The following is a 25,776-nucleotide window of genomic DNA, read 5'->3' as shown; positions in this document are numbered from 1 at the left end:
CCTCCTCTACATCCCCAAGAGATAGTCCTCCTGATTGGCCTCTGAGCTCTGGTCACCTCCTCTACATCCCCAAGAGATAGTCCGTCTGATTGGTCTCTGAGCTCTGGTAACCTCACTCACCTCCCCAAGAGATAGTCCTCCAATTTGGCCTTTGAGCTCTGGTAATCTCACTCACCCCCTCAAGAGATAGTCCTCCTGATTGGCCTTTGAGCTCTGGTAACCTCACTCACCCCCTCAAGAGATAGTCTGTCTGATTGGCCTCTGGTCACCTCCCCTACATCCCCAAGAGATAGTTAGAACCAACAGACTATAGTGGTTGTCTATACAGTACAGTACCAACAGACTATAGTGGTTGTCTATACAGTACCAACAGACTATAGTGGTTGTCTATACAGTACCAACAGACTATAGTGGTTGTCTATACAGTACCAACAGACTATAGTGGTTGTCTATACAGTACCAACAGACTATAGTGGTTGTCTATACAGTACCAACAGACTATAGTGGTTGTCTATACAGTACCAACAGACTATAGTGGTTGTCTATACAGTACCAACAGACTATAGTGGTTGTCTATACAGTACCAACAGACTATAGTGGTTGTCTATACAGTACCAACAGACTATAGTGGTTGTCTATACAGTACCAACAGACTATAGTGGTTGTCTATACAGTACCAACAGACTATAGTGGTTGTCTATACAGTACCAACAGACTATAGTGGTTGTCTATACAGTACCAACAGACTATAGTGGTTGTCTATACAGTTACCAACAGACTATAGTGGTTGTCTATACAGTACCAACAGACTATAGTGGTTGGCTATACAGTACCAACAGACTATAGTGGTTGTCTATACAGTACCAACAGACTATAGTGGTTGTCTATACAGTACCAACAGACTATAGTGGTTGTCTATACAGTACTAACAGACTATAGTGGTTGTCTATACAGTACAGTACCAACAGACTATAGTGGTTGTCTATACAGTACTAACAGACTATATTGGTTGTCTATACAGTGGTTGTCTATAGAGTACTAACAGACTATAGTGGTTGTCTATACAGTACTAACAGACTATAGTGGTTGTCTATACAGTACTAACAGACTATAGTGGTTGTCTATACAGTACCAACAGACAATAGTGGTTGTCTATACAGTACCAACAGACTATAGTGGTTGTCTATACAGTACTAACAGACTATAGTGGTTGTCTATACAGTACCAACAGACTATAGTGGTTGGCTATACAGTACTAACAGACTATAGTGGTTGTCTATACAGTACAGTACCAACAGACTATAGTGGTTGTCTATACAGTACCAACAGACTATAGTGGTTGGCTATACAGTACTAACAGACTATAGTGGTTGTCTATACAGTACAGTACCAACAGACAATAGTGGTTGTCTATACAGTACCAACAGACTATAGTGGTTGTCTATACAGTACTAACAGACTATAGTGGTTGTCTATACAGTACCTGCAGACTATAGTGGTTGTCTATACAGTACAGTCTTTGGCTATGCCAGACTAAGTGATAATACGTGTGTCCCGTCTAATCAAGGTGGGTGGAATCAGGCGCAGAGAGCAGATAGCGATATGAAAGTTCATTCTCCGGTGAACAAGAAACACGGTCAACCCAATACACACAGGGTGAACAATCCAACACAGGATAAAAGATGAACCGGAGAATAAGAACACAAGATACACCGACAGACATAGATGACAAATAAACAATCCCGCACAAAACAAAAGCAGGACAACCTACTATATATACAGACACTAATAAACTAAACAACACACAGGTGAAACCAATCAGACAAAACCAACAGATACACGAAAAGGGATCAGTAGTGGGTAGTAGGACGGTGACGACGACCGCCGAGCACCGCCTGAACGGGCAGGAGAGCCAACCTCGGCGGAAGTCGTGACAACATGCTATTCTATAAAATTATTTCACCTGATTGAGCTAATCATGTAAATGTAATTAACTAGAGAGTCGGGCACCACAAAATAGTATTTATAGAGCTGCTATCTTCCAAATAAACTCTTAAAGACCTAGTAATATTTTACATCAATATCAGTCAATATCAATCGTCGTCTTAATTCAGTCTCATCTGAAAGTTGTAAATTCTTGGTTATCTGCACCTGGCTAACAATTTGAATCAGCAATACAAAATTGGATTTAATTATTTATTTACTAAATACCTAACCAATCACACAGAATTACACATACACGCACACATGACTGTAAGTCGCTTTGGATAAAAGCGTCTGCTAAATGGCATATATTATTATTATTATTATATTAAATCATAACTTGATTACAAATTACGTCATAAAGGAAAACGGCCCTGGCTGGCGGAACAGATGTGACAGCTTGTTACACAAAAGAAAAGGGCTGGGTTTGAGTGAAAAATCGGGAAGACTGAGGGACACAGGGAGAAGCTGTTCTATCGTAAATACAGTATCTGATTCATTTTAAATTACCGCCCATTTGGAAAAGGAAAATGCAATAAATATTTACTCTGAGCTGCGCTTCGGTAGGTTGGTGGTGGATGGAAGGCCGTGTTGCGGATACCATTGTAGTAACATCGTTGGGTGATAGACGGGATACTCTGTCTGTTCCTTCCTAACCCTCGCTGCATCTGCTGTTGCTAACTCAACGGCTAGGAGGTATCACTTCTGTAGTGAATAAGAGTTCAAAGTTCATACCATTCGCAACCAAAGCTCACGCTGATGTTAGCTTAATTCTGTAGTTATTATCTGAACCATTCTGACATCAGACCGTCGTCCTACATCCTTGGAACAGGAGGTTATATTGTCATCAAGGGGCAGGCCACTGATGGAGCAGAACCCTATCTTATGAGAACCCAGATTTCACATTTTAGAAGCAAAAATCACATTTCATCCCATCACAACTAATTTCATATTCAAACATTTAAATTGAACAACAATTTCATGTGAATCCGATAACTCTGATGTGTAGACTTTCCACTGTAGAGTTTGTCATCTTATCATTGATGAGAATGTCTCAGATGACAACCGAAATGACATCATATTCATTAAGTAGTAAAGTTAATTTCCCCCTACCTTCTAACGTTCCCAGAATCTCTATGTTAACCAAGGGTTTTGCAAATGTAACCTCAGTAGGGTAGAGAGAGGAAAAAGGGGGAAAGAGGTATTTATGACTGTCATAAACCTACACCCCAGGCCAACGTCATGACACTTTGTTACCTCTCTAAATAATGCTCTCCTTGCCTGGTACGTGAGTTTTTGTGGGCGGCCCTCTCTTGGCAGGTTTGTTGTGGTGCCATATTCTTTCCATTTTTTAATAAAGGATTTAATGGTGCTCCGTGGAATGTTCAAAGCTTCAAATATTTCTTTATAGTACTTCTCCACAACTTTGTTCCTGAGCAGTTTGCAGTGCTCCTTGGTCTTCATAGTGCCGCTTGCTTGGTGGTGCCCCTTGCTTAGTTGTGTTGCAGACTCTGGGGCCTTTCAGAACAGGTCTACAGTTAAAGTCAGAAGTTTACATACACTTAAGTTGGAGTCATTAAAACTAGTTTTTCAACCACTCCACAAATTTCATGTTAGCCTCTTGCTCCTACCTGACACGCAGGCGTCCCATCTAGACATCTGGAAATGCGCTACGCTAAATGCTAATAGCACTCGTTAAAACTCAAACGTTCATTAAAATACACATGCAGGGTATTGAATTAAAGCTACACTCGTTGTGAATCCAGGCAACAAGTCAGATTTTTAAAATGCTTCTCGGCGAAAGCATGAGAAGCTATTATCTGATAGCATGTAACACCCCAAAAGACCCGCAGGGGACGTAAACAAAATAATTAGCATAGTCGGCGCTACACAAAACATAAAATAAAATATAAAACATTCATTACCTTTGACCATCTTCTTTGTTGGCACTCCTAGATGTCCCATAAACACTATTGGGTCTTTTTTTTTATTAAGTCGGTCCATATATAGCCTAGATATCGATCTATGAAGACTGTGTGATCAACAAAAAAAATAACGTTTTATAACGTAACGTCATTTTTTTTAAATTAAAAAAGTCGACGATAAACTTTCACAAAACACTTCGAAATACTTTTGTAATGCAACTTTAGGTATTAGTAAACGTTAATAAGCGATCAAATTGATCACGAGGCGATGTATATTCTATAGCTGTACGTCTGGAAATAATGTCCGGGTAAATCTCAACCAAAATATCCAGTCGGAGACCTGAAGAAATGGGCTGTCTCTTCTTCGTTTGACCAAGAAACAAATCATAGGCAAATGACAAGACTGTTGACATCGTGTGGAAGCTGTAGGTATTGCAACCTCGGCCCCATTTAATGTGGTTCACCTTTATCAATCGGTTGAAGTTGCGCATGGATATATTTTTCCATTTTCAGTGATCAGATTTTCCTGCACTTTTCGATGAAACGCACGTTCTGTTATAGTCACAGCCTTAATTTAACCAGTTTTATAAACGTCTGAGTGTTTTCTATCCACACATACTAATCATATGCATATACTATATTCCTGGCATGAGAAGCAGGGTGCTGAAATGTTGCGCGATTTTCAACAGAATGTTCGAAAAAGTAGGGGGTAGGAGTAACAGGTTAACAAACTACAGTTTTGACAAGTTGGATGGGAAGTCTACTTTGTGCATGACAAGTAATTTTTCCAACAATTGTTTACAGACAGATTATTTCACTTATAATTCACTGAATCACAATTCCAGTAGGTCAAAAGTTTACATACACTAAGTTGACTATGCCTTTAAACAGCTTGGAAAATTCCAGAAAATTATGTCATGGCTTTAGAAGCTTCTGTTAGGCTAATTGACATCATTTGAGTCAATTGGAGGTGTACCCGTGGATGTATTTCTAGGCCTACCTTTCGAACTCAGTGGCTCTTTGCTTGACATCATGTGAAAATCTAAAGAAATCTGCCAAGACCTCAGAATAACAATTGTAGACATCCACAAGTCTGGTTCATCCTTGGGAGCAATTTCCAAATGCCTGAAGGTACCACATTCATCTGTACAAACAATAGTACGCAAGTATAAACACCATGGGATCACGCAGCTGTCAAACCACTCAGGAAGGAGACGTGTTCTGTCTCCTCGAGATGAACGTACTTTGGTGCGAAAAGTGAAAATCAATGCCAGAACATCAGCAAAGGACCTTGTGAAGATGCTGGAGGAAACAGGTACAAAGGTATCTATATCAACAGTAAAACGAGTCCTACATCGACATAACCTGAAAGGCCACTCAGCAAGGAAGAAGCCACTGCCCCAAACCCGGCATAAAAAAGCCAGACTACGGTTTGCAACTGAACATGGGGACAAAGATTGTACTTTTTGGAGAAATGTCCTCTGGTCTGATGAAACAAAAATATATATTTTTGGCCATAATGACTTTCTTTATGTTTGGAGGAAAAAGGGGGAGGCTTGCAAGCCGAAGAACACCATCCCAACCGTGAAGCACGGGGATGGCAGCATCATGTTGTGTGGGTGCTTTGCTGTGGGAGGGACTGGTGCACTTTACAAAATAGATGGCATCATGGGCAAAATGGCATAAGGGCAACAAAGTCAAGGTATTGGAGTGGCCATCACAAAGCCCAGACCTCAATCCTATATAAAAATTTGCAGGCAGAACTGAATAAGCTTGTGCGAACAAGGAGGCCATATAAACCTGACTCAGTTACACCAACTCTGTCAGGAGGAATGGGCCAACATTCACCCAACTTATTGTGAGAAGCTTCTGGAAGGCTACCCGAAACGTTTGACCCAAGTTTTAAACAATTTAAAGGCAATGCTACCAAATACTAATTGAGTGTATGTAAACTTCTGACCCACTGGGAATGTGATGAAAGAAATAAAAGCTGAAATAAATAATTCTCTCTACTATTATTCTGACATTTCACATTCTTAAAATAAAGTGGAGATCCTAACTGACCTAAGACAGGGAATTTTTGTGAGGATTAAATGTCAGGAATTGTGAACAACTGAGTTTAAATGTATTTGGCTAAGGTGTATGTAAACTTCTGACTTCAACTGTATATATACTGAGATCAGATTGCACACAGGTGCACTTTATTTAACTAATTATGTGACTTCTGAAGATAATTGATTGCACAATATCTTATTTAGGGGCTTCATAGCAAAGGGGTGAGTACCTATGCATGCCTCACTTGTCCGTTTATTCTTTTGATTTTTTTGAAAGAAGTTATTATTTTAATTTCACTTCACCAATTTCGACTATTTTGCGTATATCCATTAGATGAAATCCAAATAAAAATCCATTTAAATTTCAGGTTGTAATGCAACAAAATAGGAAAAACGCCAAGGGGATGAATAGTTTTGCAAGGCACTCTATAGGTCTATAGGTATATAGGTCTATAGGTCTATAGGTCTTTAGGTCTATAGGTCTATAGGTCTATAGGTCTATAGGTCTTTAGGTCTATAGGTCTATAGGTCTTTAGGTCTATAGGTCTATAGGTCTTTAGGTCTTTATAGGTCTATAGGTCTATAGGTCTATAGGTCTTTAGGTATTTAGGTCTATAGGTCTATAGGTCTATAGGTATATAGGTCTATGGGTCTATAGGTCTGTAGGTATATAGGAATATACGTCTATAGGTCTTTGCTGTTGGTTCATTGATTGAGCAGAGATGCTTACAGTTCGTCTACAATGGTAAATTGGTATTTGATTTTTAATCTAGTAATAGGGATGTTATATATTTTGATAATTAATTGGTTGACACATTACCTTTTGCTACTGTGTACAGAATATCTCACCATTATGCATTTCCATGTCCTGCCCTCTCTATTTTATTCATTTCTTGAGCACGCAGACAGGCTGTCAACAGTTTAGTTAAATGTTTCACTGCGAAAACATGTTACTGTCGATGTTTAGATTTCACTTGGTTTCCCAAATTAAGCACGGGGTAGCTGTAGGAACAAGGTTGGAGAGCCCATGGCTTACAGAGTACTGGGTGGCTGCAGGAACAAGGTTGGAGAGCCCATGGCTTACGGAGTACTGGGTAGCTGCAGGAACAAGGTTGGAGAGCCCATCGTTTACAGAGTACTGGGTAGCTGTAGGAACAAGGTTGGAGAGCCCATGGCTTACAGAGTACTGGGTAGCTGCAGGAACAAGGTTGGAGAGCCCATCGTTTACAGAGTACTGGATAGCTGTAGGAACAAGGTTGGAGAGCCCATGGCTTACAGAGTACTGGGTAGCTGCAGGAACAAGGTTGGAGAGCCCATGGCTTACAGAGTACTGGGTAGCTGCAGGAACAAGGTTGGAGAGCCCATGGCTTACAGAGTACTGGGTAGCTGTAGGAACAAGGTTGGAGAGCCCATGGCATATAGAGTACTGGGTAGCTGCAGCAACAAGGTTGGAGAGCCCATGGCTTACAGAGTACTGGGTAGCTGCAGGAACAGGGTTGGAGAGCCCATGGCTTACAGAGTACTGGGTAGCTGCAGCAACAAGGTTGGAGAGCCCATGGCATACAAAATAATGGGTAGCTGCAGGAACAAGGTTGGAGAGCCCATGGCATACAGAGTACTGGGTAGCTGCAGGAACCAGGTTGGAGAGCCCATGGCTTACAGAGTACTGGGTAGCTGCAGGAACAAGGTTGGAGAGCCCATGGCATACAGAGTACTGGGTAGCTGCAGCAACAAGGTTGGAGAGCCCATGGCTTACAGAGTACTGGGTAGCTGCAGCAACAAGGTTGGAGAGCCCATGGCTTACAGAGTACTGGGTAGCTGCAGCAACAAGGTTGGAGAGCCCATGGCATACAAAATAATGGGTAGCTGCAGGAACAAGGTTGGAGAGCCCATGGCATACAGAGTACTGGGTAGCTGCAGGAACCAGGTTGGAGAGCCCATGGCATACAGAGTACTGGGTAGCTGCAGGAACAAGGTTGGAGAGCCCATGGCATACAGAGTACTGGGTAGCTGCAGGAACCAGGTTGGAGAGCCCATGGCATACAGGGTTTGGGCAGAGTATCACCTGTTGGGAAACTACTAAAACAGTGGAGTGGAATAAGTGTGGTTATATTTATTTCTCAGCAACTCATAATGAGCACATGCTCTGCTATAAAACTGAGGTAGCCTACAAAATGGCCAGCCAACATTGGCTGTTCCAGTGCATAGAAAATATTATATATATTTTATTCAGTTAAGTTCAATTATATTCTTCTTACTAATTTATTTAAAATAATGGCAAGGGATGTATAAGCATATCTTGTCTGCTAAATGAACATGCCCACAGCATGGAGCATAGCCAGATAACATACGGTAGGACAACATTTTGACTATGTTTGACTATGCTACTACTTCCTGGTTTGGGGGCTTATCTAAATTTATGAATGGGCAGCTCCAGATAGCCCAGAATAAGCTGATCAGGGTAGTATTGAAGGTGCATCCACGTACACACATAGGCAGGAGCTGCTTTCAGGAACTAAACTGGATGCCTGTTGAGGCTAGGGAGTCCCAGATTAGACTAGCTTTAGTTTACAGGAGTATTTATGGTCCTGCGCCCAGATATCTATGTGATAGATATCTATAGATTGTTTTCGTGATGCACACAATCACAGCACCAGATCAGGTGTTTCTGATGTGTGCTTATACAGATTCAGGAGTAATGCTGGGAAAGGTACTTTCTTGTATACTGGATTCTCAGAACGGAATGAGTTGCCTTTTCCTATAAAAACAATGTCCTCTCTGGGTAGCTTTAAAAATAAAGTAAAAATGTGTGTGATGTCTTCTGTGCCCATATAAATAACCCCTATGATGTTTATTTTTTATTTTTTTATTTCACCTTTATTTAACCAGGTAGGCTAGTTGAGAACAAGTTCTCATTTACAACTGCGACCTGGCCAAGATAAAGCATAGCAGTGTGAACAGACAACACAGAGTTACACATGGAGTAAACAATTAACAAGTCAATGACACAGTAGGAAAAAAGGGGAGTCTATATACAATGTGTGCAAAAGGCATAAGGAGGTAGGCGAATAATTACAATATTGCAGATTAACACTGGAGTGATAAATGATCAGATGATCATCTACAGGTAGAGATATTGGTGTGCAAAAGAGCAGAAAAGTAAATAAATAAAAACTGTGGGGATGAGGTAGGTGAAAATGGGTGGGCTATTTACCAATAGATTATGTACAGCTGCAGCGATCGGTTAGCTGCTCAGATAGCTGATGTTTGAAGTTGGTGAGGGAGATAAAAGTCTCCAACTTCAGCGATTTTTGCAATTCGTTCCAGTCACAGGCAGCAGAGTACTGGAACGAAAGGCGGCCGAATGAGGTGTTGGCTTTAGGGGTGATCAGTGAGATACACCTGCTGGAGCGCGTGCTACGGATGGGTGTTGCCATCGTGACCAGTGAACTGAGATAAGGCGGAGCTTTACCTAGCATGGCCTTGTAGATGACCTGGAGCCAGTGCGTCTGGCGACGAATATGTAGCGAGGGCCAGCCGACTAGAGCATACAAGTCGCAGTGGTGGGTAATATAAGGTGCTTTAGTGACAAAACGGATGGCACTGTGATAAACTGCATCCAGTTTGCTGAGTAGAGTGTTGGAAGCGATTTTGTAGATGACATCGCCGAAGTCGAGGATCGGTAGGATAGTCAGTTTTACTAGGGTAAGCTTGGCAGCGTGAGTGAAGGAGGCTTTGTTGCGGAATAGAAAGCCGACTCTTGATTTGATTTTCGATTGGAGATGTTTGATATGGGTCTGGAAGAATAGTTTGCAGTCTAGCCAGACACCTAGGTACTTATAGGTGTCCACATATTCAAGGTCGGAACCATCCAGTGTGGTGATGGTAGTCGGGCATGCGGGTGCAGGCAGCGATCGGTTGAAAAGCATGCATTTGGTTTTACTAGCGTTTAAGAGCAGTTGGAGGCCACGGAAGGAGTGTTGTATGGCATTGAAGAGCAGTTGGAGGCCACGGAAGGAGTGTTGTATGGCATTGAAGCTCGTTTGGAGGTTAGATAGCACAGTGTCCAGTGACGGGCCGAAAGTATATAGAATGGTGTCGTCTGCGTAGAGGTGGATCAGGGAATCGCCCGCAGCAAGACCAAAATCATTGATATATACAGAGAAAAGAGTCGGCCCGAGAATTGAACCCTGTGGCACCCCCATAGAGACTGCCAGAGGACCGGACAGCATGCCCTCCGATTTGACACGCTGAACTCTGTCTGCAAAGTAATTGGTGAACCAGGCAAGGCAGTCATCCGAAAAACCGAGGCTACTCAGTCTGCCGATAAGAATATGGTGATTGACAGAGTCGAAAGCCTTGGCAAGGTCGATGAAGATGGCTGCACAGTACTGTCTTTTATCGATGGCGGTTATGATGTCATTTAGTACCTTGAGTGTGGCTGAGGTGCACCCGTGACCGGCTCGGAAACCAGATTGCATAGCGGAGAAGGTACGGTGGGATTCGAGATGGTCAGTGACCTGTTTGTTGACTTGGCTTTCGAAGACCTTAGATAGGCAGGGCAGAATGGATATAGGTCTGTAACAGTTTGGGTCCAGGGTGTCTCCCCCTTTGAAGAGGGGGATGACTGCGGCAGCTTTCCAATCCTTGGGGATCTCAGACGAAATGAAAGAGAGGTTGAACATACTGGTAATAGGGTTGCGACAGTGGCAGCAAATAGTTTCAGAAATAGAGGGTCCAGATTGTCAAGCCCAGCTGACTTATACGGGTCCAGGTTTTGCAGCTCTTTCAGAACATCTGTTATCTGGATTTGGGTGAAGGAGAACCTGGAGAGGCTTGGGCGAGGAGCTGCGGGGGGGCCGGAGCTGTTGGCCGAGGTAGGAGTAGCCAGGCGGAAGGAATGGCCAGCCGTTGAGAAATGCTTGTAACTGGAATGATGAGACAGATTTTCTTCTATGTTATTGTTTTATTATTTCACTGCCATACTGTGTTTGATCTTGTCTAGCCATCTTGTCTCAAGAGGACCACAATGGAAATAAGTCCCAGACTTTATTGTGTGATATTCTCAATGATTTCATTCATGTGCATGTATGGCTTTTTCACGTTTTATGTGTGCTTGTTTTTTAAAATGGTCGAATTAAATCAACTAAACTAAACTAAAACTCATGTTCTGTTCTTCTGAAATAAGTATAATTAAAATAGTTTTTTTGACCTGACTAAAATAAATAATGGATTTATTGGGATGCTGTATATTACATTTATTTGTTTGACTTTTTAAATGCAGATGTTCCAAAGGCACGCATGAGCGGCTTATATGTGTGGAGATGCAAAATGTGTTTATGTTAATTACACAAGTATTTTGCGTGACAATAACTAGCTGGCAAAATTTCATGACCGCCGCATTCCTAGACCCATTCTATGGACTCAGGAGAAAGTGACATTACGCACAACATCTGTGGGCAGTTTCAGTGGAGTTGATATAAAGTCTCGGAGAGTGCGCTCTGCTGTCATTCTCTGGTATCACTGAGAAGATGAGATTGTCCCAACACTGTACATCAAGGTTTCTATAAGTTGTTTGTGCTCCCTTTGCACCACCTCTACCTTGCCAGGAACAGAGTCTACATGACCTTTCAGTACCGTTTTCTCTTTACTAAGATCATCAATCTGCCATTGGCTGAATTCTAGACTGGCACATAATGCATTGATGTCCTCTCGTAGTACTGTCGTGGCCAAAGGTTTTGAGAATGACACAAATATTAATTTTCACAAAGTCTGCTGCCTCATTATGTATGATGGCAATTTGCATAGACTCCAGAATGTTATGGAGAGTGATCAGATGAATTGCAATTAATTGCAAAGGCCCTCTTTGCCACGCAAATGATCTGAATCCCACAAAAAGCATTTCCACTGCATTTCAGCCCTGCCACAAAAGGACCAGCTGACATCATGTCAGTGATTCTCTTGTTAACACAGGTGTGAGTGTTGACGAGGACAAGGCTGGAGATCACTCTGTCATGCTGATTGAGTTCGAATAACAGACTGGAAGCTTCAAAAGGAGGGAGGTGCTTGGAATCATTGTTCTTCCTCTGTCAACCGTGGTTACCTGCAAGGAAACACGTGCTCTCATCATTGTTTTGCACAAAAAGAGCTTCACAGGCAAGGATATTGCTGCCAGTAACATTGCACCTAAATCAACCATTTATTCGGATCATCAAGAACTTCAAGGAGAGCAGTTCAATTGTTGTGAAGAAGGCTTCAGGGCGCCCAAGAAAGTCCAGCAAGCGCCAGGACAGTCTCCTAAAGTTGATTCAGCTCAAGGATCGGGGCACTACCAGTACAGAGCTTGCTCAAGAATGGCAGCAGGCAGGTGTGAGTGCATCTGCATGCACAGTGAGGCAAATAATTTTGGAGGATGGCCTGGTGTCAAGAAGGGCAGCAAAGAAGCCACTTCTCTCCAGGAAAAATATCAGGGACAGACTGATATTCCACAAAAGGTACAGGGATTGGACTGCTGAGGACTGGGGTAAAGTCATTTTCTCTGATGAATCCCTTTTCAGATTGTTTGAGCCATCCGGAAAAAAGCTTGTCCGGAGAAGACAAGGTGATTGCTACCATCAGTCCTGTGTCATGCCAACAGTAAAGCATCCTCAGACCATTCATGTGTGGGGTTGCTTCTCAGCCAAGGGAGTGGGCTCACTCACGTTTTTGCCTAAGAACACAGCCATGAATAAAGCATGGTACCAACACATCCTCCGAGAGCAACTTCTCCCAACCATCCAGAAACAGTTTGGTGACGAACATAGCCTTTTCCAGCATGATGGAGCACCTTGCCATTAGGAAAAATTGATAACTAAGTGGCTCGGGGAACAAAACACAGATATTTTGTGTCCATGGCCAGGAAATTACCCCAACCTTAATCCCATTGAGAACTTGTTGTCAATCCTCAAGAGGCGGGTGGCCAAACAAAGACCCACAAATTCTGGGCTGCCATCAGTCAGGATGTGGCCAAGAAGTGAATTGACAGAATGCCAGGGCGGATTGCAGAGGTCTTGAAAAAGAAGGGACAACACTGCAAATATTGACTCTTTGCATCAACTTCATGTAATTGTCAATAAAAGCCTTTGACACTTATGAAATGCTTGTAATTATACTTCAGTATTCCATAGTAACATGACAAACATATCTAAAGACACTGAAGCAGCAAACTTTGTGAAAATGTATATTTGTGTCATTCTCAAAACTTCAGGCCACGACTGTATATCCAAGATATCAAGTTTGGCAAGCCTTTCATTGATGGACTTCAGCAAGTCAACATCCATCTCCATGAACATCTCCCCGCGCGCCCTCTTGCTTCTCAAAACTGGGTTGGTGCCATCGTTGATACCTCTTCGCCAACTTGGCTTTTATTGAATCTTCGATGGATTCTGAAGCATCCAGCGTGTTTGCAGGCAGAGTACATAAAACAACAAAACAATGGTTGTATCTTTCCAGACCTTTACAGGCTCTCGGTAGATACGCCCAATAGAATTACAGGCTCTAGGTCGATACGCCCAATAGAATTACAGGCTCTCGGTAGATACGCCCAATAGAATTACAGGCTCTCGGTAGATACGCCCAATAGAATTACAGGCTCTCGGTAGATACGCCCAATAGAATTACAGGCTCTCGGTAGATACGCCCAATAGAATTACAGGCTCTCGGTAGATACGCCCAATAGACTTACAGGCTCTCGGTAGATACGCCCAATAGACTTACAGGCTCTCGGTAGATACGCCCAATAGATTTACAGGCTCTCGGTAGATACGCCCAATAGAATTACAGGCTCTCGGTAGATACGCCCAATAGAATTACAGGCTCTCTGTAGATACGCCCAATAGAATTACAGGCTCTTGGTAGATACGCCCAATAGAATTACAGGCTCTCGGTAGATACGCCCAATAGAATTACAGGCTCTCGGTAGATACGCCCAATAGAATTACAGGCTCTCGGTAGATACGCCCAATAGAATTACAGGCTCTAGGTCGATACGCCCAATAGAATTACAGGCTCTCGGTAGATACGCCCAATAGAATTACAGGCTCTCGGTAGATACGCCCAATAGAATTACAGGCTCTCGGTAGATACGCCCAATAGAATTACAGGCTCTCGGTAGATACGCCCAATAGAATTACAGGCTCTCGGTAGATACGCCCAATAGACTTACAGGCTCTCGGTAGATACGCCCAATAGACTTACAGGCTCTCGGTAGATACGCCCAATAGATTTACAGGCTCTCGGTAGATACGCCCAATAGAATTACAGGCTCTCGGTAGATACGCCCAATAGAATTACAGGCTCTCTGTAGATACGCCCAATAGAATTACAGGCTCTCGGTAGATACGCCCAATAGAATTACAGGCTCTCGGTAGATACGCCCAATAGAATTACAGGCTCTCGGTAGATACGCCCAATAGAATTACAGGCTCTCGGTAGATACGCCCAATAGAATTACAGGCTCTCGGTAGATACTCCCAATAGAATTACAGGCTCTCAGTAGATACGCCCAATAGAATAAAAAAGAAAAACGATTGTTTACTCCTGCCTGTTATATTGAACTATTTGCCACAAACAATTTATTCAAAATCGGACACAATTAACTTGTGTTGACACAAAGCCTGTCGTCAATGTTAGTCTGGTGTCCTCAGATTTTTCAAGAGATTGTATGTAAATTGAATTTAAAGACAATATATTTCAAACACCCTTAAATTCAAGTTTTCTGAATAGACAGATAGGAAGATGAATTGAGTGGAATATGTGGTCTTTCAATATTGTTGACTCTAAGAGGCAGTTTCCCTAATTTACATTGGCGAAACATAGAGAATCTCCATGTACAGTGCTTTTCAGTCTAGGACAAGGCTTAATCTGTATCTGGGAAACTGGCCCAAGAAGTTACAGATTCTGGTTCAATGATCCATCATTTCTAAGTTATGATGTATTGTATAGAACAGAATAACTTTGTGATGATCGGTAAACATTTTCTCTTGCTCTGTGTGGGCCATGTAGTCAGTGTCTGTGAGGTGTTGTGTCCCTGTGACCCAGTTATAGATTAGCTTCCCTGTACTGACCCGTATTGACCAGTACCCACCTGTACTGACAAGTAATGACCGGTATTGATCTGTACTTACCCGGACTGACCCATACTGATCCGTATTGACCCGTACTGACCCTAACTGACCCGTATTGACCCCTACTAATCCTAACCCCCAATCAACCCGTACTGACTCATACTGACTCATTCTGACCCCTAACCCCTATTGAGTCTTAATGACCCATATTGAACTGTACTGAGCCGTATTGACCACTACTGATCCGTATTGACCCATACTGATTCATGCTGACTGGTATTGACCAGTATTGACCTGAACTGACCCGTACTGAACTGTACTGACCTGTATTGAATTGTACTGACCCATACTGACCTGTACTGACCCGTATTGAATTGCACTGACCTGTATTGACCCGTACTGACCCACATTGAATTGTACTGACCCGTATTGACCTGTACTCGCCCGCATTGAATTGTACTGACCCGTATTGACCCGTAATGACCCGCATTGAATTGTACTGACCCGTATTGACCCGTAATGACCTGTTCTGTGGTGGATTAGTGAAAAAGGATCATGTCACTACAAGGCAGCTCCAGACATTCTTCTTAATTCATCTCCTCTTTTTTTCTCTTGCTCTTCTCTCGTTACCTCCCAGTGTCCCAGAGAATTATTGACAGTGAGTTCTCTGATTTTGACTGCGAGGACGGGATCGGTGTCATAGCAGGTAACCAAACCATGACAAAACATGTTTAATGGAGTTCCAATCCTAGCCATAACCATGTACTCTATATCTATATCAAAGTCAATATCCCAGTCAACATGTTATTATATATATCATCATATATATACATACTGTCTACACACAACAGAACATCATCCATAGAATTCCATAAATCATAATAATGTAGAGGTCTCTTTACTTGGACAAAATCAGTCCTGGGTTCCTATACTATTCTAAATATCCCAACCACTTTCACATACACAACCGTTCAAAAGTTTTGGGTCACTTAGAAATGTTCTTGTTTTTGAAAGAAAAGCTCATTTGTTCATTAAAATAACATCAAATTGATCAGAAGTACAGTGTAGACATTGTTAATATTGTAAATGACTATTGTAGCTGGAATATCTACATAGGTGTACAGAGGCCCATTATCAGCAACCATCACTCCAGTGTTCCAATGGCACATTGCGTTATCTAATCCAAGTTTTTCATTTTAAAAGGCTAATTGATCATTAGAAAACCCTTTTGCAATTATGTTAACACAGCTGAAAACTGTTGTGCTGATTAATGAAGCAAATACACTGGCCTTCTTTAGACTAGTTGAGTGTCTGGAGCATCAGCATTTGTGGATTCGATTACAGGTTCAAATTGGCCAGAAACAAATAACTTTATTCTGAAATTCGTCAGTCTTTTCTTGTTCTGAGAAATTAAGGCTATTCCATGCGAGAAATTGCCAAGAAACTGAAGATCTCATACAGCGCTGTGTACTACTCCCTTCACAGAATAGCACAAACTGTCCCTAACCAGAATAGAAAAAGGAGTGGGAGGCCCCGGTGCACAACTGAGCAAGAGGGCAAGTACATTGGATTGTCTAGTTTGAGAAACAGACATGTCCTCAAATGGCAGCTTCATTAAATAGTACCCGCAAAACACCAGTCTCAACGTCAACAGTGAAGAGGTGACACCGGGATGCTGGCCTTCCAGGCAGAGTTCCTCTGTCCAGTGTTTATGTTCTTTTGCCCATCTTAATCTTTTTTTTCCTTTTTTGCTGGCCTTGTTGGCAGAGTTGCAAAGAAAAAGCCATATCTCAGACTGGCCAATAAAAAGAAAAGATTAAGATAGGCAAAAGAACAGACACTGGACAGAGGAAGATTGGAAAAAAGTGTTATGGACAAAATGAAAGATGCTGGAGGAGTGCTTGACTCCATCTGTCAAGCATGGTGGAGGCAATGTGATGGTCTCTGAGTGCTTTGATGGTGGTAAAGTGGGAGATTTGTACAAGATTTGTACAATTTTGCAACACCATGTCATACCCTGTGGACGCTGTTTAATTGGAGCCAATTTCCTCCTACAATAGGACAGTGACCAAGAGCACAGCTCCAAACTATGCAAGAACTATTTAGGGAAGAATCAGTCAGCTGGTGTTCTGTCTATAATGGAGTGGCCAGCACAGTCACCCGGATCTCAACCCTATTGAGCTGTGGTGGGAGCAGCTTGACCGTATGGTACGTAAGAAGTGCCCATCAAGCCAATTCAACTGGTGGGAGGTGTTTCATGAAGCATGGGGTGAAATCTCTTCAGATTACCTCAACAAATTAACAACTAGAAAGCCAAAGGTCTGCAAGGCTGTAATTGCGGCAAATGGTGGATTCTTTGACGTAAGCAAAGTTTGAAGGACACAATTATTATTTAAATAAAAAATAATTATTATAAACCTGTCAACGTCTTGACCATATTTCCTATTCATTTTGCTACTAGTTTCATACATGTCTTCATGGAAAACAAGGACCTTTCTAAGTGACCCCAAACTTTGAATAGTAGTGTACATTCCATGCAATGAAAAGACAAATAATTTAACACTTCAAGGTTCATGGAAATACAGTGACAGTCTTAAACACAGCCGGGGAAGCTCAATCTCCACTCCCTGTCTCTCCACGTCCACTCCCTGTCTCTCCACCTCCACTCCCTGTCTCTCCACCTCCACTCCCTGTCTCTCCACGTCCACTCCCTGTCTCTCCACCTCCACTCCCTGTCTCTCCACCTCCACTCCCTCTCTTTCCCCCTGCACTCCCCCCCTCCCCTCCCCTCCTCTCCCACTCTTCCCTCTCTTTTCCCTCTGTATCCCCCTCCCCTCCCATCCTCTCCCACTCTTCCCTCTCTTTCCCCCTGTACTCCCTCCCCTCCCCTCCTCTCCTCTCCCACTCTTCCCTCTCTTTCCCCCTCCCCTCCCCGCCCCTCCCCTCCCACTCTTCCCTCTCTTTTCCCTCTGTATCCCCCTCCCTCCCCTCCTCTCCCACTCTTCCCTCTTTCCCCCTCCCCTCCCCTCCCACTCTTTCCTCTCTTTCCCCCTCCCCTCCCCTCCCCCCCTCCCCCTCCCCTCCCCTCCTCTCCCCTCTTCCCCCTCTCTTTCCCCCTGCACTCCCTCCCTCCCCCCCTCCCCTCCCCTCCTCTCCTCTCCCACTCTTCCCTCTCTTTCCCCCTGCACTCCCACTTCCTCCTATCCTCTGCCCCTCCACTCCCACTCTTTCCTCCTCCTATCCCCTCCAATCCCTCTCTCTCCCCCTCCTAGCCCCTCTCTCTCCCAATCCAATCCCCCTCTTCAACTCCACTCACGTTCTCTGCCCCTCCACTCCCACTCCCTCCTCATCCTATCCCCTTCCACTCCCTCTCTCTCCCTCCTACCTCTCTGCCCCTCCACTCCCCTCCCTCCTCATCCTATCCCCTTCCACTGCCTCTCTCTCCCTCCTATCCTCTGCCCCTCCACTCCCACTCTCTCCTCCTCCTATCCCCCTCCAATCCCTCTCTCTCCCCCTCCTAGCCCCTCTCTCTCCCAATCCAATCCCCCTCTTCAACTCCACTCACGTTCTCTGCCCCTCCACTCCCACTCCCTCCTCATCCTATCCCCTTCCACTCCATCTCTCTCCCTCCTACCTCTCTGCCCCTCCACTCCCACTCCCTCCTCATCCTATCCCCTTCCACTCCCTCTCTCTCCCTCCTATCCTCTGCCCCTCCACTCCCACTCTCTCCTCCTCCTATCCCCCTCCAATCCCTCTCTCTCCCCCTCCTAGCCCCTCTCTCTCCCAATCCAATCCCCCTCTTCAACTCCACTCACGTTCTCTGCCCCTCCACTCCCACTCCCTCCTCATCCTATCCCCTTCCACTCCCTCTCCCTCTCCCCCTCCTCTCCTCTGCCCCTCCACTCCCACTCTCTCCTCCTCCTATCCCCCTCCAATCCCTCTCTTTCCCCCTCCTAGCCCCTCTCTCTCCCCCTCTACTCCCTATCACTCCCCCTCTCCACCTGCACACTCTCTCTCTCACCCCCACTCCACTCTCTCCCACTCCTTTCACCCTCTCTCATGCCCTCACCTTTTTCTCCCCCTCTTATCCCCTTTCCCCCTCTATGCCCTCTCTTTCCCCTTCCACTCACCCTCTCTTTCCCCTTCCACTCCCCCTCCATCACATTCCTCACCCTCTCTCTTCCTCTCCTGTCCTCAACTAATGCTCTCTCCCCCTCCACTCCATCCCTCTCCCCCACTCCTGCTCTCTCCCCATCCAATCCCCCTCTCTCCCACTCCCGCTCTCTCTCCACTCTCTTTCCCACCCCAGTCCCTTCTTCCCCCCAAATCGCCCTCCAACCTCTCTCCCCCTCCACTCCCTCTCTCTCCCCCTCCTATCCCCTACTCACCCCCCTCCCCCCTACTCCCTTTCTCTCTCCCTCTAATCCCCTTCTCAACCCACTCCCTCTCTCCCCCTCCTATCCCCTTCTCACCCCCACTCCTTCCTCTCCCCCTCCTATCCCCTTCTCACCCCCCCACTCCCTCTCTCTCCCCCTCCACTCCCTTTCTCCCCCTTCTCACCCCCCACTCCCCTCTCTCCCCCTCCACTCCCTTTCTCCCCCTTCTCACCCCCACTCCCTCCTCTCCCCCTCCTATCCCCTTCTTACCCTCCACTCCCCCCTCTCCCCCTCCACTCCCTCTCTCTCCCCCTCCTATCCCCTTCTCCCCCTCCACTCCCTCTCTCTACCCTCCTACCCCCTTCTTACCCACTCCCTCCTCTCCCCTCCACTCCCTCTCTCTCCCCCTCCTATCCCCTTCTCACCCCTCCACTCCCTCCTCTCCCCCTCCACTCCCTCCTCTCACCCTCCACTGCCTCCTCTCCCCCTCCACTCCCTCCTCTCACCCTCCACTGCCTCCTCTCCCCCTCCACTCCCTCCTCTCACCCCTCCACTCCCTCCTCTCCCCCTCCACTGCCTCCTCTCACCCTCCACTCCCTCCTCCCCCTCCACTCCCTCCTCTCCCCCTCCACTCCCTCCTCTCCCCCTCCACTCCCTCCTCTCACCCTCCACTGCCTCCCTCCTCCCCCCTCCCTCCCTCCTCTCCCCCCCCCACTGCCTCCCTCCCCCTCCCCCCTTCTCACCCCCCTCCCTCCCTCCCTCTCCCCCTCCTATCCCCTTCTTACCCTCCACTCCCCCCTCTCCCCCTCCACTCCCCCCTCTCTCCCCCTCCTATCCCCTTCCCCCCTCCCCTCCCTCTCTCTACCCTCCTACCCCCTTCTTACCCCCACTCCCTCCTCTCCCCCTCCACTCCCTCTCTCTCCCCCTCCTATCCCCTTCTCACCCCTCCACTCCCTCCTCTCCCCCCACTCCTCCCCTCCTCTCACCCTCCACTGCCTCCTCTCCCCCTCCACTCCCTCCTCTCACCCTCCACTGCCTCCTCTCCCCCTCCACTCCCCCCTCTCACCCCTCCACTCCCTCCTCTCCCCCTCCACTCCCTCCTCTCACCCTCCACTCCCTCCTCTCCCCCTCCACTCCCTCCTCTCACCCTCCCTCCACTCCCCTCCCTCCCTCTCCCCCTCCACTCCCTCCTCTCACCCTCCACTGCCTCCTCTCCCCCTCCACTCCCTCCTCTCCCTCCACTCCCTCCTCTCCCCCTCCACTGCCTCCCTCCCCCTCCCTCCCTCCTCTCACCCTCCACTCCCTCCTCCCCCCTCCACTCCCCTCCTCTCCCCCTCCACTCCCTCCTCTCACCCCTCCACTGCCTCCTCTCCCCCTCCCTCCCCCCTCCACTCCCTCCTCTCCCCCTCCACTCCCTCCTCTCACCCCTCCACTCCCTCCTCTCCCCCTCCACTCCCTCCTCTCACCCCTCCACTGCCTCCTCTCCCCCTCCACTCCCTCCTCTCACCCTCCACTGCCTCCTCTCCCCCTCCACTCCCTCCTCTCACCCTCCACTCCCTCCTCTCCCCCTCCACTCCCTCCTCTCACCCTCCACTCCCTCCTCTCTTCCCCTCCCTCCCTCCTCTCACCCTCCACTGCCTCCTCTCCCCCTCCACTCCCTCCTCTCACCCTCCACTGCCTCCTCTCCCCCTCCACTCCCTCCTCTCCCCCTCCACTCCCTCCTCTCACCCTCCACTGCCTCCTCTCCCCCTCCACTCCCTCCTCTCACCCTCCACTGCCTCCTCTCACCCCTCCCTCCCTCCCTCTCCCCCTCCACTCCCTCCTCTCACCCTCCACTGCCTCCTCTCCCCCTCCACTCCCTCCTCTCACCCTCCACTCCCTCCTCTCACCCCAGACGTCCTCCTCTAACCAGTCTGTCCTCTCCTCCCCAGACGTCCTCCTCTAACCTGTCTGTCTGTCCCTTCCTCCCCAGACATCCTCATCTAACCTGTCTGTCCTCTCCTCCCCAGACGTCCTCCTCTAACCTGTCTGTCCTCTCCTCCCCAGACGTCCTCCTCTAACCTGTCTGTCCTCACCTTCCCAGACTACAGACACAACGGCAGGGACTTCCAGAGCTCCACGCTGTCTGTTCCAGAACAGGTCATGTCCTCCAACTACACCTCCCACTCTGACATGGCCAGGACCTGGTCAAGGTCACCAAGTCTTCCCCCTCCACAGAGGTACAGTAAACCACTAACCCAAACCCTAACCTCCCAGTCTGCCAAGGTCAAGACCCAATCACAGTCGTTCAGTGTTCACCCTCCACAGAGGTACAGTAATCCAACCCAAACCCTAACCCTAACCCAACAGCTTTTTCTATGTCCCATTTAGTCGGAGTTTGGACCACGGCATGCGAGGGGGACCGCTTTCTTTTAGCTCAGGTCGGATGGACCGGCATCGCTTGTCTGAAGACTGCTACTCACCAGACAGGTACAAAAACCATTCACACTATGTAGCCTATGCAGCTATGCATGCATACACACTATGTAGCCTAAATAGCTACGCATGCATACACACTATGTAGCCTACACAGCTACGCATCCATACACACTATGTAGCCTACACAGCTACACATCCATACACACTATGTAGCCTACACAGCTACACATCCATACACACTATGTAGCCTACACAGCTACACATCCATACACACTATGTAGCCTACACAGCTACACATCCATACACACTATGTAGCCTACACAGCTACACATCCATACACACTATGTAGCCTACACAGCTACACATCCCATACACACTATGTAGCCTACACAGCTACACATCCATACACACTATGTAGCCTACACAGCTACACATCCATACACACTATGTAGCCTACACAGCTACACATCCATACACACTATGTAGCCTACACAGCTACACATCCATACACACTATGTAGCCTACACAGCTACACATCCATACACACTATGTAGCCTACACAGCTACACATCCATACACACTATGGGTTGGGGTTAGGTTTTTTTTTATTCATTTTTTTATTTCACCTTTATTTAACCAGGTAGGCTAGTTAAGAACAAGTTCTCATTTGCAACTGCGACCTGGCCAAGATAAAGCATAGCAGTGTGAACAGACAACACAGAGTTACACATGGAGTAAACAATTAACAAGTCAATAACACAGTAGAAAAAAGGGGAGTCTATATACAATGTGTGCAAAAGGCATGAGGAGGTAGGGGGATAATTACAATATTGCAGATTAACACTGGAGTGATAAATGATCAGATGATCATGTACAGGTAGAGATATTGGTGTGCAAAAGAGCAGAAAAGTAAATAAATAAAAACTGTGGGGATGAGGTAGGTGAAAATGGGTAGGCTATTTACCAATAGATTATGTACAGCTGCAGCGATCGGTTAGCTGCTCAGATAGCTGATGTTTGAAGTTGGTGAGGGAGATAAAAGTCTCCAACTTCAGCGATTTTTGCAATTCGTTCCAGTCACAGGCAGCAGAGTACTGGAACGAAAGGCGGCCGAATGAGGTGTTGGCTTTAGGGATGATCAGTGAGATACACCTGCTGGAGCGTGTACTACGGATGGGTGTTGCCATCGTGACCAGTGAACTGAGATAAGGCGGAGCTTTACCTAGCATGGCCTTGTAGATGACCTGGAGCCAGTGGGTCTGGCGCCGAATATGTAGCGAGGGCCAGCTGACTAGAGCATACAAGTCGCAGTGGTGGGTAGTATAAGGTGCTTTAGTGACAAAACGGATGGCACTGTGATAAACTGCATCCAGTTTGCTGAGTAGAGTGTTGGAAGCGATTTTGTAGATGACATCGCCGAAGTCGAGGATCGGTAGGATAGTCAGTTTTACTAGGGTAAGCTTGGCAGCGTGAGTGAAGGAGGCTTTGTTGCGGAATAGAAAGCCGACTCTTGATTTGATTTTCGATTGGAGATGTTTGATATGGGTCTGGAAGGAGAGTTTGCAGTCTAGCCAGACACCTAGGTACTTATAGGTGTCCACATATTCAAGGTCGGAACCATCCAGTGTGGTGATGCTAGTCGGGCATGCGGGTGCAGGCAGCGATCGGTTGAAAAGCATGCATTTGGTTTTACTAGCGTTAGGGGGGAGGTTACTGGGTGAACACTAAACGACTATGACTGGGTCCTGGTCTTGGCAGACCGGGAGGTTAGGGTTAGGGTTAGCATTGGATTACTGTGCCTCTGTGGAGGGAAAAGACTTGGCGACCTTGACCAGTTCCTGGCCATGTCAGAGTGGGAGGTGTAGTTGGAGGACATGACCTGTTCTGGAACATACACACTATGTAGTCTACACAGCTATGCATCCATACACACTATGTAGCCCAAACAGCTACGCATCCATACACACTATGTAGCCCAAACAGCTACGCATCCATACACACTATGTAGAAACCCTGTGTAGACCCTAACCCTAACCCTAAACCAGACACATTGTAGTCTGTGTGAATAGTTACTTTTTCACAGCAACATGAACCTATAGAATGAACAGAGAAGCTGATGACTGTATTTAAAAAAAAAAATTAACCTTTATTTAACCAGGCAAGTCAGTTAAGAACACATTCTTATTTTCAATGACGGCCTGGGAACAGTGGGTTAACTGCCTGTTTAGGGGCAGAACGACAGATTTGTACCTTGTCAGCTCGGGGGTTTGAACTCGCAACCTTCCGGTTACTAGTCCAACACTAACCACTAGGCTACGCTGCCGCCCCACTGTAGTTTTTAATCAAACAGAAGACCAGGGTCGCCTCCTTTCTCCCCCTATACCCTGAGATAAAACAGAAGACCAGGGTCGCCCCCTTTCTCCCCAATACCCTGAGATCAAACAGAAGACCAGGGTCGCCCCCTTTCTCCCCCTATACCCTGATATCAAACAAAAGTCCACGGTCGTCCCCTTTCTGCCCTACACCCTGAGATCAAACAGAAGACCAGGGTCACCCCCTTTCTGCCCCACACCCTGAGATCAAACAGAAGACCAGGGTCGCCCCCTTTCTCCCCTATACCCTGAGATCAAACAGAAGACCAGGGTCGCCCCCTTTCTCCCCTACACCCTGAGATCAAACAGAAGACCAGGGTCGCCCCCTTTCTCCCCTACACTCTGAGATCAAACAGAAGACCAGGGTCGCCCCCTTTCTCCCCTATACCCTGAGATCAAACAGAAGACCAGGGTCGCCCCCTTTCTGCCCTACACCCTGAGATCAAACAGAAGACCAGGGTCGCCCCCTTTCTGCCCTACACCCTGAGATCAAACAGAAGACCAGGGTCGCCCCCTTTCTCCCCTACACCCTGAGATCAAACAGAAGACCAGGGTCGCCCCCTTTCTGCCCTACACCCTGAGATCAAACAGAAGACCAGGGTCGCCCCCTTTCTCCCCTACACCCTGAGATCAAACAGAAGACCAGGGTCGCCCCCTTTCTGCCCTACACCCTGAGATCAAACAGAAGACCAGGGTCGCCCCCTTTCTCCCCTACACCCTGAGATCAAACAGAAGACCAGGGTACACCCTGAGATCAAACCCCTTTCTCCCCTACACCCTGAGATCAAACAGAAGACCAGGGTCGCCCCCTTTCTCCCCTACACCCTGAGATCAAACAGAAGACCAGGGTCGCCCCCTTTCTGCCCCACACCCTGAGATCAAACAGAAGACCAGGGTCGCCCCCTTTCTCCCCTACACCCTGAGATCAAACAGAAGACCAGGGTCGCCCCCTTTCTCCCCTACACCCTGAGATCCAACAGAAGACCAGGGTCGCCCCCTTTCTGCCCTACACCCTGAGATCAAACAGAAGACCAGGGTCGCCCCCTTTCTGCCCTACACCCTGAGATCAAACAGAAGACCAGGGTCGCCCCCTTTCTCCCCCTATACCCTGAGATAAAACAGAAGACCAGGGTCGCCCCCTTTCTCCCCTACACCCTGAGATCAAACAGAAGACCAGGGTCGCCCCCTTTCTCCCCTACACCCTGAGATCTGTGACAAACAGACCTGGTACAAATACCTAAGCGGTTCTTGATTTAGTTTCCTAATACAATGGAACCAATACAATGGAACCAATACAGTGGAACCAATACAATGGAACCAATAGATGGAACCAATACAATGGAACCAATGGAACCAATACAATGGAACCAATACAATGGAACCAATACAATGGAACCAATAGATGGAACCAATACAATGGAACCAATAGATGGAACCAATACAATGGAACCAATACAATGGAACCAATAGATGGAATCAATACAATGGAACCAATACAATGGAACCAAAACAATGGAACCAAAACAATGGAACCAATACAGTGG

General features: G+C 46.5%; 1 protein-coding gene across 1 annotated transcript in view; it reads left to right on the top strand.

Annotated features, from left to right (window-relative positions):
- The window catches only part of LOC124043065 (regulating synaptic membrane exocytosis protein 2), a 121,728-nt gene extending 96,620 nt beyond the window's left edge, over positions 1-25,108 (top strand). The window contains exons 11-14 of the mRNA XM_046361237.1: positions 15,704-15,772; positions 21,526-21,661; positions 21,813-21,933; positions 24,956-25,108. Coding sequence (XP_046217193.1) covers positions 15,704-15,772; positions 21,526-21,661; positions 21,813-21,933; positions 24,956-25,108 — 479 coding nt within the window. The remainder of the gene's footprint in view (positions 1-15,703; positions 15,773-21,525; positions 21,662-21,812; positions 21,934-24,955) is intronic.
- The last annotated feature ends 668 nt before the right edge of the window (positions 25,109-25,776 follow it).

This window comes from Oncorhynchus gorbuscha, linkage group LG09 (assembly GCF_021184085.1).
Source record: "Oncorhynchus gorbuscha isolate QuinsamMale2020 ecotype Even-year linkage group LG09, OgorEven_v1.0, whole genome shotgun sequence".
NCBI lineage: Eukaryota > Metazoa > Chordata > Actinopteri > Salmoniformes > Salmonidae > Oncorhynchus > Oncorhynchus gorbuscha.
The sequence above is the reverse complement of the archived record's forward strand: the minus strand, read 5'-3'. Positions and strand labels throughout refer to the sequence as shown.